This window comes from Trachymyrmex cornetzi, unplaced genomic scaffold, assembly GCF_001594075.2.
Source record: "Trachymyrmex cornetzi isolate Tcor2-1 unplaced genomic scaffold, Tcor1.1 scaffold223, whole genome shotgun sequence".
NCBI lineage: Eukaryota > Metazoa > Arthropoda > Insecta > Hymenoptera > Formicidae > Trachymyrmex > Trachymyrmex cornetzi.
Genome location: NW_017296881.1, coordinates 1,965,836 through 1,979,861, shown reverse-complemented (window position 1 = coordinate 1,979,861; position 14,026 = coordinate 1,965,836). Strand labels below are relative to the sequence as shown.

Genomic DNA, 14,026 nt, shown 5'->3' with positions numbered 1-14,026 from the left:
GGCTGCTGCCGCGCAGGACACCGCCAACAATCTGGCACAAACGGTAAGGCAACCGCCAGCAATAATTGTCAAAATTCGTAAAAAATGCAAAACAGAAATGGATAATTTTTGTAAATTACGCATTTGTAAATAAAAGAATAATAGAAGAGGTCTCTTTGTCACGACTTGGTTGCGAACAAGTGTTCTCGGAGAATATTGACATAAATTTATTTTTAACTGTTTGAAAAAATGAGAATTTTGCGATTTTTTAGAAAATTTTTTTATTAATTATTCGTTCTGATATTTTTGAGTTAACGAAGGTGTGCATGTTGATGTGCAATGTTTCGAAATAAATCGAGCCGCGCGTATACACCACGAGTATCGTGATCATACATAATCGTTAAATAAAGGCTAAATTTAAGTTTGACGGCGGGGTAGATAGAGTGCTCACGAATTAGCAAGTACCGCGAATTAGTTTCTAATTCTGTAAAAGCTATTTTCTCGCTCGCCTGTTCCGCGAGTGGCCGATGATTGTTTTTTATGCTTGACATAAGACGTAGACCGTTCGTTGTACCAATTAGAGATTGCCACATTGTCCTCTTAGATATTTTACCACTGTGACAAGTGGAGGAAATGGTAGGAACGCGCTGTACTGTGATGTTCCCAACTTATAAAATTAGACTCAATTTGGAGCAAGTTATGTCTATTGTATTTATGTACAACGACGTAAATGAAAGCGACAGAAATCTCGGCGATTTAAATGAGGAGCTTACTTAAACGGACGTTTAAGATCGGATGTTTCAGATCACTACATATTTTCTGAATGAAGTCGCTCAAATGATGTCTGAAGATAAAGCTTTTTGTACATTTACTTCTTTTTAACTATTATACAAAATTTATTATAAATGCAATCCCTTCAGTTTTATTTAGAGTACAGGTAATTGATGTAGCACAATTAATCTTTCCGCAGGTACAGGGTCAGTATCAGGTGATACCGGCTTACTACGATCAGAACGGTTCCATCGTCATGGGAGGGGTGCGCGGATTAAGTTCGGCAGCGACCCCCATGAGATTAGTCAGCCCCGCACCAGTTCTCGTAAACAGAGCTCCGTCTCAACCACCACCGGGTCCACCGGCACCGCCACCGCCAAATTTATATTCTCAACCAACTCCGACATCACACAGCAACGCTACGCCTGGCGAATGTCTAGGTGAGTCTAACGGGAATCCAATATGCCGTATGACCACGGTCCTCTTTGTAAACATACTTGTAAGAAGTCTTGTAAAGTCATGCTGTGTGTAATATCTTGTAAAGATCTATCCCTCCCTTATCTATTCCCTCATCGTGTAATACGTGTGTAATGCATGACTGTGTGATGCGAAACGAAATTATATGACAGTCGTTCGATTATGATAACGTAAATATGTGCTATCATCGTTAACGTCCACTTTTGCCGTTCACGATTGACTCGTTCGTTCCCTGTAAATACGCGTAAAACACGCCCGGCACTACCTATGTAACATCACTATAAGAAAAAGCGAGAGGACAGGTACTACTATTGACGGCACGATTCCGAGTCGCAGATAAGGATATGCGCGGGTAGCAAAGAGGAGCAGCGCCTTTGGGTCCACCACCGCAAAAAGGATACTGCGCACAATAGCAGAGAAAAAAAGAGGATAATTTTATTAAATCGTCGCAAATTTAAGAAATGTCGGATTTTAAATTAAATGTAGCAAATAAATTAATATCTTCTAGAGTCGATTATTACATCATAATTTTCTCATAAAATTACGAAGTCATTTTTCTGGAATTTTTGCGAATGCTCTCTTTAGTAAATACAGAAATGTAAAAAAATAAGAAAGTTTCTATAGTGGTACATTATGATTTAAAGTCAGATGTGATGTAGGAAAAGTAATATAAATTAAGAATAGTAATTACATTAACGTGACAAAATGAATATCGCTGTACAAAGAATTCAACATTCAGAATACGAACTTGTGAGAGCGTGTTTTTTTTTAATTCTTTCTGCTTTTAAATTTTCTACGTTTAATTATACTATTTTATAAAATTACTATAATTACTTTCAATTACTTCAAATATATAAATAATACAACTAACTGCTTGCGATTGCACATATCTTTCCTCGGAAATCGTCTACGATACGATCACGATCGTGGCGCAGAATCGATGTTTCGCACGCAATGGCCTGAAATTCGACTTCTTTCGGGTTTTCCTATACGACGTTCGCGGACACGCGATTGCGATATGTAGACCGCCAGGCTTCTCCGTAGACGGTATAAGGCTCGGTAACATACGCTAATCAACACTTACGACGACTAAGAAAGCGCGTGTGGGTTGCGGGCTTTTGGTGCAGGTCTGGCAGCGTGCAGCGCAGCGGCAGTGGTCGCGCAAGCCCAGGCAGTTGCGGTGCAACAGGCGCAGCAGCAAGGCTCAGGACTTGCCGCAGGTTTAGCGGCTCTAGGATATGGTGGCTCCCCGCTCGGAGCGTTGGGCTCGCCTGCCCAACTACAAAACACAGGTATATCATCCGTGATCATGCTCGATCCTCCCCTTCCTTCTCCTCGGGCACCTTTGTTCTCGGTGAATTCTCTATTTTCCAGGAAAACAGCGCTTTCTCGATTTCTTAAACCCGCGAATTTGTTTTCAGGCAAAAAAAGTTTCATATCTGTATTCTTGAAGACCTGACACGATGGAGCTTTTTTCCATAAATTTATAACATATATATATATATATTCATTTCGTTTTTAAGCATACAGATTGGAAACGAGCTCTTCAATTTTCGAAGTTATCTTGTACATATAAACCGATGTAATAGCGATAATTTCTAAAATACCAGAGGAATGTATAATAAGTATGCTAAGTATTGAGAAAAATCTGCACAACTTATCAAATTAAAATTTTTTTAATGGGAGAAAATAGTAATATAATTGTCATTGTTTATAGTAGTTACATAGTATCTCTCGTAGAAATATTTAGATTAAGTTTATGTAAAAATATTGTATGGAGATATGTATATTTTACTTTATCTTATGTTATGTAATGAAAATAAGACATCCTGAGATATTGAGCTCATCAACTCGAGTGCTTTTTTCCTGGGATCAGAGAAATTCCTTTTGGCTCTCTACAGTGGTGGTGTGTACGGATTTTCATGTACAAAAAAATAAATAAAGAGTAACGTAAGGTGTTGCATGCTTCATACAATCTAATTGATTTGTACTTTCGTGTTGAATATAGTCAACTCTCGTTCAACGACGTGCCTTTCTCAATAGAGCGTTTGTGCCGATTTGTTGAATATTCGTAATCTATTTGATACCATCACGTCTCTTATATGCTCGATACCGGTTGCCTTCGAGCATCCCGTGTTAAGATGACGGTGTCCGTCTTGTGTGCAGGTTTAGGCCTCGGTGCGTCTTCAACCGGCAGACGTGATTCCTTTGATAGAAATACTTCAGCCTTCAGTCCAAGCTTGGAATATAGCCGGGCGAAGTGGCCTCAGAGTTACGGCGCCCTCGGTAAGAACAGTTTTGTTGTGTGTGAAATGTACTCCGATATACGGGGTGTAGGGCGTCTAGAAAAACATGTTCGAATGTTCTCGTTGTGTAGAAAACGTACGGAGAAGTGCAAGTGATACAGTGCTTTCCACTTGATGATACAAGTCGATACAAGAATCGTTCCGTCTTCGTTACTCATGGAATGTCAAGAAAGATAGAACAAGATTTGTATCAACTTGTGTCACTAAATGGAAAGCGCTTATAATGAAAGTTGAAGGAGGAATTATCTTCACCTTATCGACTTTTGTGTTGTCTCTTTTTACCATACGTTAACGCGCAATGAAAGATACTTTCGAAAATTTGAATGTGTCACTTTAGACGCCTGTACACGACGGCTGTGAGGCATCTCGGAATCGCCATAGACGCTCGATTATCTATGTTGTACATTGTGTCTTAATAATATATCGTAATCCATTTGTACACGTGCTTTTGTATACATAACTCAGCTATGATAACAACACTACCCTTTCTCTCTAAACTGATTCCAACGTATAAATTATCCTGATGCTTGAAAACGTCTTAATTGGGAGTGAGTAAACGTCCGCAAGGACGACTGGTTTAGAGAGCGATCAGTGTCGCCACTGCAATCCGTAACAATTTTAACATAACACACGGGATTAGACTTAGCCATTATACAGTGTACATTGCTTCTGTACAAAATTGTACAGCGCATCATTCACAATCAGTAAGATAAGAAGTACTATTTTCTCTAGATACAGGTACCTGGGACAGAGTGTATTTAGCTACAAATGCAGGTACTCCCTGCAAAGAATATACAGACACAGGTATATACAGATATAGATCGAGCATAATTAGATACGAGCGCTTAGGCTTCTTATTCTTCATGTAATTTTAGGAAATTTTGGAGTCGATTTTTGTTTAACGAATAAACAAGAATCAGCGATATTTTGAGTAATTAATAATATAAGCTAAGAGACTTATTGGAATTGAGCTTTTTAGTAATTAAAATAATTAATCTTCTTCGTTTGATTTAAAATAAATATTATAGCAAAATTTTTTTATTTACAAAAACATGTGATATTCGAAATCGGAGATCGCTGCAAAAGATAGCGATCTTTGATATTCGAGGAAGAATCGACTCCAAATTTATCAAAGAATCTGTCATTAAGTGCTTTGATTTATTATGCAGGTACAGTTACTGCGTCACCAAGTCCCTTAGGCTTGTCATTAACACCCCCGCCAACTTTAGGAGGATCATTGGGTGGTCTTGTTGGAGGTGCCAGTCGAGTATCAGCGGCTCCCGGTGCCGAAGCGAAGTTCCGCGCCAGCGCGGTACCCACCCTAACAGCCAACGGAGTGTTTGGCTCTAGTAGCTCTCTGTTTCCTAATCTTGTAGGCAAACCTGGCCGTGGAGGTGCCGCTAATATCAACGACAAAAATTCTGGAGGACGATCTCGCCTATTGGAAGATTTTCGAAATAATCGGTAAAATTAATGGACTTTCTTACAATTTTCCAGTATTTAAATGTTTACAACGAAGGATTATACAATTTTTTGTACTTTTATTATAATAAATTAGTTTCCTGAAGACATGTAAATAGAATAGATCGGAAAATTTATGACGCAGGCTTTCTTTGGATTATCTTGCTTAATCTAGTTTAAATCTGTCTTGCATGTGTTCTGCCTTCTCTAAAAATAGATTTTTATGACAATTGATTAAGATATTTATTAATTTAAGAAAATTAAGAAAAAGATATACTTTAAATTCTACTTTTTTCTCATGCACCACAAATGGTGTATGAGAAAAAAGAAAATTACTTAGGGCACGGTCAACGTGATGCTACAAATGCTTTGAAGCGTCTTTTAATTAGTCAGTTTGTAAAATTCTTGTGTGTGTGTGTGTGTGTGTGTAGTGAGAAAAAATTACGTATGATCTCTTGCTTCTGACGACGCAATCAGTAGCTTTATTCCAGCGCGCAAGTGAACAATACGCTAATAAATTATACGTGTTCTTTTCTCGTTAGTTTCCCGAGTCTTCAGTTGCGTGATTTGGCTAATCACATCGTCGAGTTCAGTCAAGATCAGCATGGTTCGCGATTCATTCAACAGAAATTGGAACGAGCCTCGGCCAGCGAGAAGCAGCTTGTATTCCAAGAGATCCTTTCCTCCGCATATTCTCTCATGACTGATGTCTTCGGAAATTATGTTATACAGAAGTTCTTTGAATACGGTACACAAGAACAGAAATCGACTCTCGCACAAAAGGTAAATTTTAGTTATACCTGCAAAAATTATTTTATCTAGAAGAATTGATTAGAGCTAATTCACTTTATTCTAATAATTTTCGATAATTCAATAATGAACAGGCCATGTGTTAAAGAGTTTCTTAACGCTTTAATAAATAATCTTATCAATCATATCTTTGATTTTATATTGTTTTTTGTGAACAGTCTTTTCATTTTTTAAATTATTATCTATATCTTTTATGCAAAATATTTTCTATATACATTCTCAAAAAACCAGTCTTAGATTATAAATGCTATTGTTATTTTATTACTACTATTACTTTTTATTATGACTCATTATATTAGATATGACGAAAAAAATTTTGCGTGTCATCTGATTCAATGTGATTAGATATGAAATATTCTGATAATTTAACAAGTAATTACATTAAAAATATCTTTATGAGTACTTTTGTTTTATTTTTATTTTTTTTTATATTAGGTTCGAGGACATGTTTTACCACTTGCGCTGCAGATGTATGGCTGCAGAGTCATACAGAAAGCACTCGAGTCGATCGGACCGGAACAGCAGCAGGAAATCGTACGAGAACTAGATGGGCATGTGTTGAAGTGTGTTAAGGATCAAAACGGGAATCACGTTGTGCAGAAATGCATCGAGTGCGTTGAACCCCGAGCATTGCAGTTCGTGATAGGAGCCTTTGCGGGACAGGTATACTCTTTGAGTACTCATCCGTATGGCTGCCGAGTGATCCAGCGTATCCTCGAACATTGCACCGCTGAACAAACTCAAGGAATTTTGCAAGAATTACACGCTGCCACTGATCAACTAATTCAAGATCAATATGGCAATTATGTCATTCAACATGTACTTGGTAAATATCATTTATTTTATATTGATGCGATTATTATTAGAGCTAAAGATCTTTTAAATGAAATCAGTTAAAAAATTTCAATACACATTACCGATTTTGATAATCGATTATATATGGATATTATAAATGGATTATTACTAAAGTAGATCGTATATAATAGTATCTGTATCATCTTTATAATTCTATCTATTTTTATCATTTTGTACTATTCTTATTATTAATGAAAAAAAAGTTATTTACATTACTATTAATTTACATTACTATTAATAACTCAAATATTATTATGTAGTAAATATGATAATATTAATAATGAATGCTTAAAATTCTTAATATATTAATAATAAAATTATCTATTTCATAGAGCACGGAAAGCCAGAGGACAAAGCACAATTAATCAGCAGCGTTAGAGGTAAAGTACTCGCTCTTTCTCAGCACAAGTTTGCGAGTAACGTCGTCGAAAAATGTGTGACTCATGCTACAAGACAGGAACGCGCTGTACTAATTGAAGAAGTTTGCGGTTTCAATGACAAGTAAGTGTATTTTTGGAAGATCTAAAACATATTCTCAAGAGTCTAAATGTTTATTGTTTATTTATTTGTTTCTTCTCATTGCACAGTGCACTGAACGTGATGATGAAGGATCAGTATGCCAATTACGTCGTCCAAAAGATGATTGACGTCGCGGAGCCAGCGCAGCGCAAGGTGCTGATGCATAAGATCCGGCCGCATTTGGGAAGTTTACGCAAATACACCTATGGCAAGCACATCATTGTTAAATTGGAAAAGTTCTTCATGAAGACCGCTTCAGCGATGGGAGTAGGAGCGACGTCTGCTGGTACATCAACAAGCAGCGGAGGCGGCGATCTCGGCCCAATCGGACCGCCCGCGTCTGCCGCGTCTGGTCCAGTCTCAACGTCGAACCAACAATCAACGCAGGTTTTATAAACGCGCATGCACGGAATAGCCTCTCTCCGCGGAAAAAGAAAAAAGATCCGCGAAGGAGGCAAGGAAAACCGCATGTCCGCATGTCGCGTTAAGTACTACCTTATCTTTTTACCTTAGCGAGATCTGTTCTACCTATCGACGGGAATCACGAATTTCAACGAATTTCCCACGTATGTTTCTTTTCTCGTTTTGCCCTATGTCCTTCGAAGATAAGAGAAAAAGAAGCGGAAAAATAAACTTCTCTAACGATTGTTTCTCGTGAGAAATTTGTTAATGTAACGATTTTTCTTATTTTTGCAATCACGAAGTCGACGATATTTGTACAGTAAACCAGCTTTTCTTCGGGACTCTGGCAATGCGAGATCAAATTATGGCGAAATCCGTTCTAACGAGAACCCCACGAAAAAAACAGTCCGTAGAAACGAGGATAGATACGTTGTAGCGCATTTTTCTATCGTTTTGCAACATGTACCCCTACTTGGAAAAGTACCACGTACGTAGAGATATTCGCATTACCGATCGAGCATATTGAGTAGAAGTGTTGCACTATGATTTCTGGTTTGCAAGCGATGATGTTTCTCACGATCGGCTCGAGTTTCAGGTACGTTTCACGACTAATCGGCGCACGCTGAGCTAAGCTATTGGCTAATATTGTGCCGCATAAAAATGCATTAAATTTCGTACAGATCCATAAAAGAGGATCACTCGATTATTAAATTATCGTGCAGAGCAGTTACGCTGGATTTATTAGATGCGTTACGTCCCCTCAATTCAGCACATAGAAAGGAAAATATGTAAGGGCTTTATTCTCTAAAAGTGAACAAAACGGAACATTACGGATGTGCGAAGCGCGATTCTCGTCAAGAATTATATTCGGCGAGAATCTTAACAACAAGCTTCTACGAGGGCGACGCGATAAAATCACGGACAGTTTTAGAGACAGTTAGGTCTTAGTGCTGCATGCATTTATATCGAATTGTACGAGGGTTGTAACACATTACATACACACACACACACACATACACACATACACACAAATAAACACGCCGCGAATAATGTGTGACGTTCCCGATCTCGCGTATACCGGGCCGCTTCCTCTCTTTTACACGCAACCTGCTTTAGTATTATTTTTAAACGCACGGTATGCGCCCGATCGACGAGTCAGCAGACGAGAAAATAAGGTTAAAACTTGAGAAATAGAAGTTTTTTTAGGAGTTATAGATATGTTGTTTAAATGTAGCATAGCGTTTGACATGGGAATGAAAAAAATCAGGCATAGACCCTTGGACCTCTGACCTGACCATCGATCTGTCCCCTTGAGACTATTAGGAACGTTCACACAAGGAGCGATTATTTCGTTATTCGATTTTTTTCTTTTCTTTTTTTCCTTATTTTTTTAACGTCAAAATAATCTTTAAAAAGTTTCTAAATGAAAAAAGGGTTAAATTTTTTTTCCTTTTTTGTTCGCCTTGATTTTCTATGAACGTAATCTACACAGAGGGAAGTGAAGACAGATACGAAAAAGCAGACAAAGTGAGACAACAAGATGAACTGTTCACGTTACCGCGTTCTCCTTTGTTAATTTTTTCATGTTCGTAGCTTCCGGAGTAAGGAACATGGCCTTTCCTCACTCTTTCCCTCTTTTTCTTATTTCCATCATTTCCCGTATATTCTCCCGTCCCTCGAGCCCTCTTGAGATCCTCGAATTTTGTAAATTGTGATATAAATAAATAACAAATGTGTATAGGTACAAATATCCGAAATACGCGAGGACCGATAAATTCAGTGAATATTTTATTTTCCCTTATTTCTTGACGGAGTCTGTGAATATTATGTATTATATAATAATTACTAATTATATTAAATTTATGATTTACGTTCTAAACGCTGCTGTCCCAACCGTAGTTACGCTCCCCCTCCCCCTCTAACCAAACTCATCCGATTTCACATTTTTCCGAAGTATCCAATTGTAAGATATAAACATATTTCATGGAGTTGCACTAGGCAAAAAGAAATTATATATACATACATATATAACTATAAATATATATATATATATAGAGAGAGATATCCCTCCCTGTCCTCCCCTTTAAATAATTTGCAGCTATCATTCTTGGAACGTAAAAGACGAAGACCATTGTACATTGTATAAATGATATAAACGCGTTCTCGAGAAACAAAAATATCAGAAGATCGTGCACAACGCATGTGTATCTATAATCCGTTCGCGCCATTTTCTCCCCATTATCTCTTCGGATATACATATATACATTCAGACACACACCACACTTTGAATATTTCAATTGTATTATAGACCGTTGGAGGACAAAGAGCGCACACTCAGCCATTTTCATTGGGATCGCGCGTACTTTATGCTACTGTGATGTAAGGATTCTCTTTTCTCGGTAAAAACAAATTTTTATACATAACTTAGTATTGCTTTCTTTCGATTATCAGCCGCCCTCTCGTGTATAATGATGTGATATATTTCGTTTCGAGATAGATGTTAAATATGTAGAAATCAAAGGGAAAAAAGGAAAATAAAAGAACTCACAAAACTCGCCAGCAAACTAGATTAAATGCCCGTCGCACGACTCTGTACAAAAAGAAAAAGCAAAGAAGAGGGAAGAACGTAGCAGCTTTCTTTGTAAGATATTGTAAATAACGATTTATTAACGAAATTGACAAATTCTTAAGTACCTCTTCTCTCCCTCTCTCCCCCCCCCCCCCCCCCCCAGCTATCACTCTCTCCCTCTCTCTCTTTCTTTCTTTCTCTTTGTTCGAAACAAAGGTTACCCTTGTCAAAATGCCGTTAAGGGGGTGGGTTACGGACAAACACGCGACGAAAGTAAACGCGGTATTTCATCGTTCGATGCCGCTTATGATGCGTAAATTCCACGAAATGCTTGACTCTCGCTTCTTCCTTGCAGCGGGCGACCCTTCCGAAAATCGCTGAGGCTGCACGTTCGCTCTATGTATCACACATATTTACATGATACTCACACACACAGAGTAACACATGCATATGTAATTGACACGCTGTAAAGAGGCGAAAAGTACGATAGACCTCTCGTGAATATAGACAGACATTCCAGTCGCCACCTCATCTTCAGTCGACAGGACGCCGGACCTGTAAAAACCGCTTTAAAAAAAAGAAAAAGTAACGAATTACGTAGAATGCGAGAAACGTGTAAAACGTGCTTGTAAAAAACTATGACAAGAAGAAAAAAAATAGTTCCTTCATCCGTAATAATGATAAATCGCGATCACGTGTTCATCTGTAAATTAAAAGTCGTTAAAGGGAAGAAGATACACTGCGCCTCTCATCTGTAATAGATTCCATCGATCGCACCTGACAAAATCGCGCATAAGGGAAGCGAGGTATAAATTAAGCGAGAAAAATGTTGCGAAAAAGGAAAAACGGCACGAAGCGTAAGTCGAACGCAAAATATCTCATGTCTTATCAGCTAACGTAAGATTATCGATTTATCTATCGTATTTTTAGTACTATTATCATTATATTATGATATTGTATTATTATTACTATTATTATTATGCTATCGTATATTGTTTGATTAACGGTCCTCTTTTCTCTCCCTATTTGATTATTCATTTCCGCTATTACTAATCGCGCTAGACATATGTAAATATATGTATATGCATATAAATCCGCACGTATATACATATACATACGTATGAGCACACGCATATATACATATATACATATACATATATACATATACGCATGTATAAGCTCGGCACATGTAACACACATTTATAAATATGATATAACATGTTCCAAGTACACTTGTCATTAATCTTTCCGATTGTCACATTTCTCCTATCTCTCTCTTCTTCTCCTCCTTTTCCCATGATAAAATCTCTCGAAAATTTGGTATGAACGTTTAGGGATAGAAATCGCATTAATCTAACAGTCTGTCGTCATATATCTACTTAAGCCTCCCTCTTGTACCAGACGAAAAAAAAGTAAAAGAATTTATCGATTTTTAATTATAAATAGTGTAAATTTTTTATATAGTGCAAAAAATGCGATATCGCTGATGAGACGCTGTCCGAGCAAATGCGTTTATTGCGTGTAAAGATATGGAGTGCGGAAAAAAAAGGAAAGGAACTTGTGACCGGTGAAATCATATGATCTTCATTCGATCTTTATCTGATCTTTATTATCTTTTGTCAGCTGTACACTTCCTAGAAATAAATTTTACGAATCACGTTGATCCAGACTGGGTTGAGTTTTCAAAGTATGATCGACCTCGTAAAAAAATTTCGTTTCCTTTCTTTTTTTTAATGAGCGTCTAAATTGACGATGACGTTGTTATGTTCGTTTGTTGCTTTTGACAGCAGTCTTGAACACCGTGATTTGTAAATTCGATCAAACTTTCATCTGCGAAAGAGAAGCAAAGGGAGAAGCGATTTATCCCGATTTTTCCGCATAAATTCTGGGACGTCTTTGCTGCTCTTTTGGTGTGATGATATGCGGAGATTTTTGCGAAACGAGAGCACTTTAGAGCATCGCATTCCCATAATGACGCATCTCCGAGAGTGAAGGTATATCTGAGTGGAAAAAATAGAAAAATTGTATCCATGAAATATTGCCGTATTATACAACGAACTTTCAGTTGATGTTCACTAACATGAAAAACAAGTAAAAAGAAGAATTACGGGAAGAGCAAATTTTACGAATCTTACACTTTTTCGTCACTTTGTGTTAAAGTACGGAAGATAAACTAATTATTTAGAGATTTATTGAATGTGTGTTTAAATCTGTTTGAAGTATACTTTTAGATGCTGCAAAATATTTTGAGTTTTGTAATCCTCGATTTTTTGACAATAATACTAACTTTGTCGATACTTACACGATATTTGTTTTTTTTTTATGAATGAATTCGTTGTATATATGACAATATTGCATAAAAAGCTGCAGCATTGCCGTGACCAAACTATTATGTAAAATTATTCTGTTTCTTCGAACATTTGTACTTCTGGATAAACTTTCGTCTTTCTGCTATTTCTCCTTCCTTTTTCTTCCCATTCCTTCTCTCTCTCTCTCTCTCTCTCTCTCTCTTTCTCGAATCTTCTTTCTGTCCTATTCTTTGAGAATCGACTCACAAAACGACCGGAAGACCCTTTCTCACCGGGACATTTAAAACGTTAAGTATAAGCAGATTAAGCAACCCTATAAATATTGATTATACATATATATAAATATATGTATACATATATATATCTGTATATGTATATCTAAGCCTTATCGGTATGATATATATATGTAATAAGTACTATTTAAATATTGTAACAATTGTATATGATTTTAATACTACACGCTAATTGTATCATATATATATGAAGGATCTGCGACCTCCCACTTTGCAGACATATACAGACAAAACATGCAAGTACATAAACAGCAGGCACATCCACACACACACACATTACATACAGGGCACATCGTATACACGTACATAAACGCTTAACACACAGACATATACACACGGTACCACATACACGCATATACTTGCAAAAGACGATTGTGCAATTTTAAAACAGAAAAAAGTCGATATTTCTTTTCAAGAAAGAAGTCGACACGCGGACATTCTTCGATTGCCCATGTATTCACTTCATGCCCACCGGATTCAACTGCCACGGCGCTGGTATATGAACAGTTGTTTATTCGAATGAAGGCCTCTCCGGCCCTTTCTGGAATATCGTCGGCCTTAAGGGAAAGCTTGTTGACATTCTAAAATTTCAACACCAGAAATTTCGTCTTTCTGTCGTTGTGTATCTTACATTTTTTCGATCGACATGATTGTCGTCTAATTGATTTTTTTTATAAAATATATAACAGAAGAGACGTAATAGAATTACTCAAGAATCAATTTTTGTTTCGATTGTATCTATAAAGACAAACTTGCAAAGACCTTAGGGTATTGACCTATCCTCACTTTGTGAACGAATATCCGTTTAGAGGGGGACAGGTTGATGCCTTTGGAGCTTTCGCCTTGAGACCGACGATACATAAAACCGCAATGAGGGATAAGCAAGCGAACATCAGCGGGAATGGTGCGCCCTGATATTAAGACTGATGTACAGTAGCGCGCTATTCTCATCACCACACATTTCACGGGTCATGCTTCTCCACCGCTCTTCTCTCCCTACGCCGAGACATTACTCGCCTCACACACTCGCGAATAACACGAACACAACAATACGGAATCGCAGGGCTAAACTAAGTATATATATATTTCGTATATATACCAAAAAAGAACATATATATTAAATATATATATAAATATCTCGTATATATTTGTCTGATATATGTCATATATGTAACGCGTAACACTGTTCGTATCAACCACCGGCTTCTATAAGAGTGCGACCCGAAAACATGGCGTTATCTCGCAAAAAAAACGCGGGATATCTCGAAAAAAAAA

The 14,026-nt window shown here is 37.3% G+C and overlaps 1 protein-coding gene across 1 annotated transcript in view; it reads left to right on the top strand.

The window, feature by feature from the left end:
• The window catches only part of pum (pumilio), an 87,118-nt gene extending 74,928 nt beyond the window's left edge, over positions 1–12,190 (top strand). Inside the window, exons 11-20 of the mRNA XM_018505961.1 lie at positions 2–43; positions 950–1,190; positions 2,355–2,519; positions 3,394–3,513; positions 4,266–4,337; positions 4,703–4,997; positions 5,537–5,777; positions 6,240–6,630; positions 6,992–7,160; positions 7,247–12,190. Coding sequence (XP_018361463.1) covers positions 2–43; positions 950–1,190; positions 2,355–2,519; positions 3,394–3,513; positions 4,266–4,337; positions 4,703–4,997; positions 5,537–5,777; positions 6,240–6,630; positions 6,992–7,160; positions 7,247–7,574 — 2,064 coding nt within the window. The 3' untranslated portion in view covers positions 7,575–12,190. The remainder of the gene's footprint in view (position 1; positions 44–949; positions 1,191–2,354; positions 2,520–3,393; positions 3,514–4,265; positions 4,338–4,702; positions 4,998–5,536; positions 5,778–6,239; positions 6,631–6,991; positions 7,161–7,246) is intronic.
• The last annotated feature ends 1,836 nt before the right edge of the window (positions 12,191–14,026 follow it).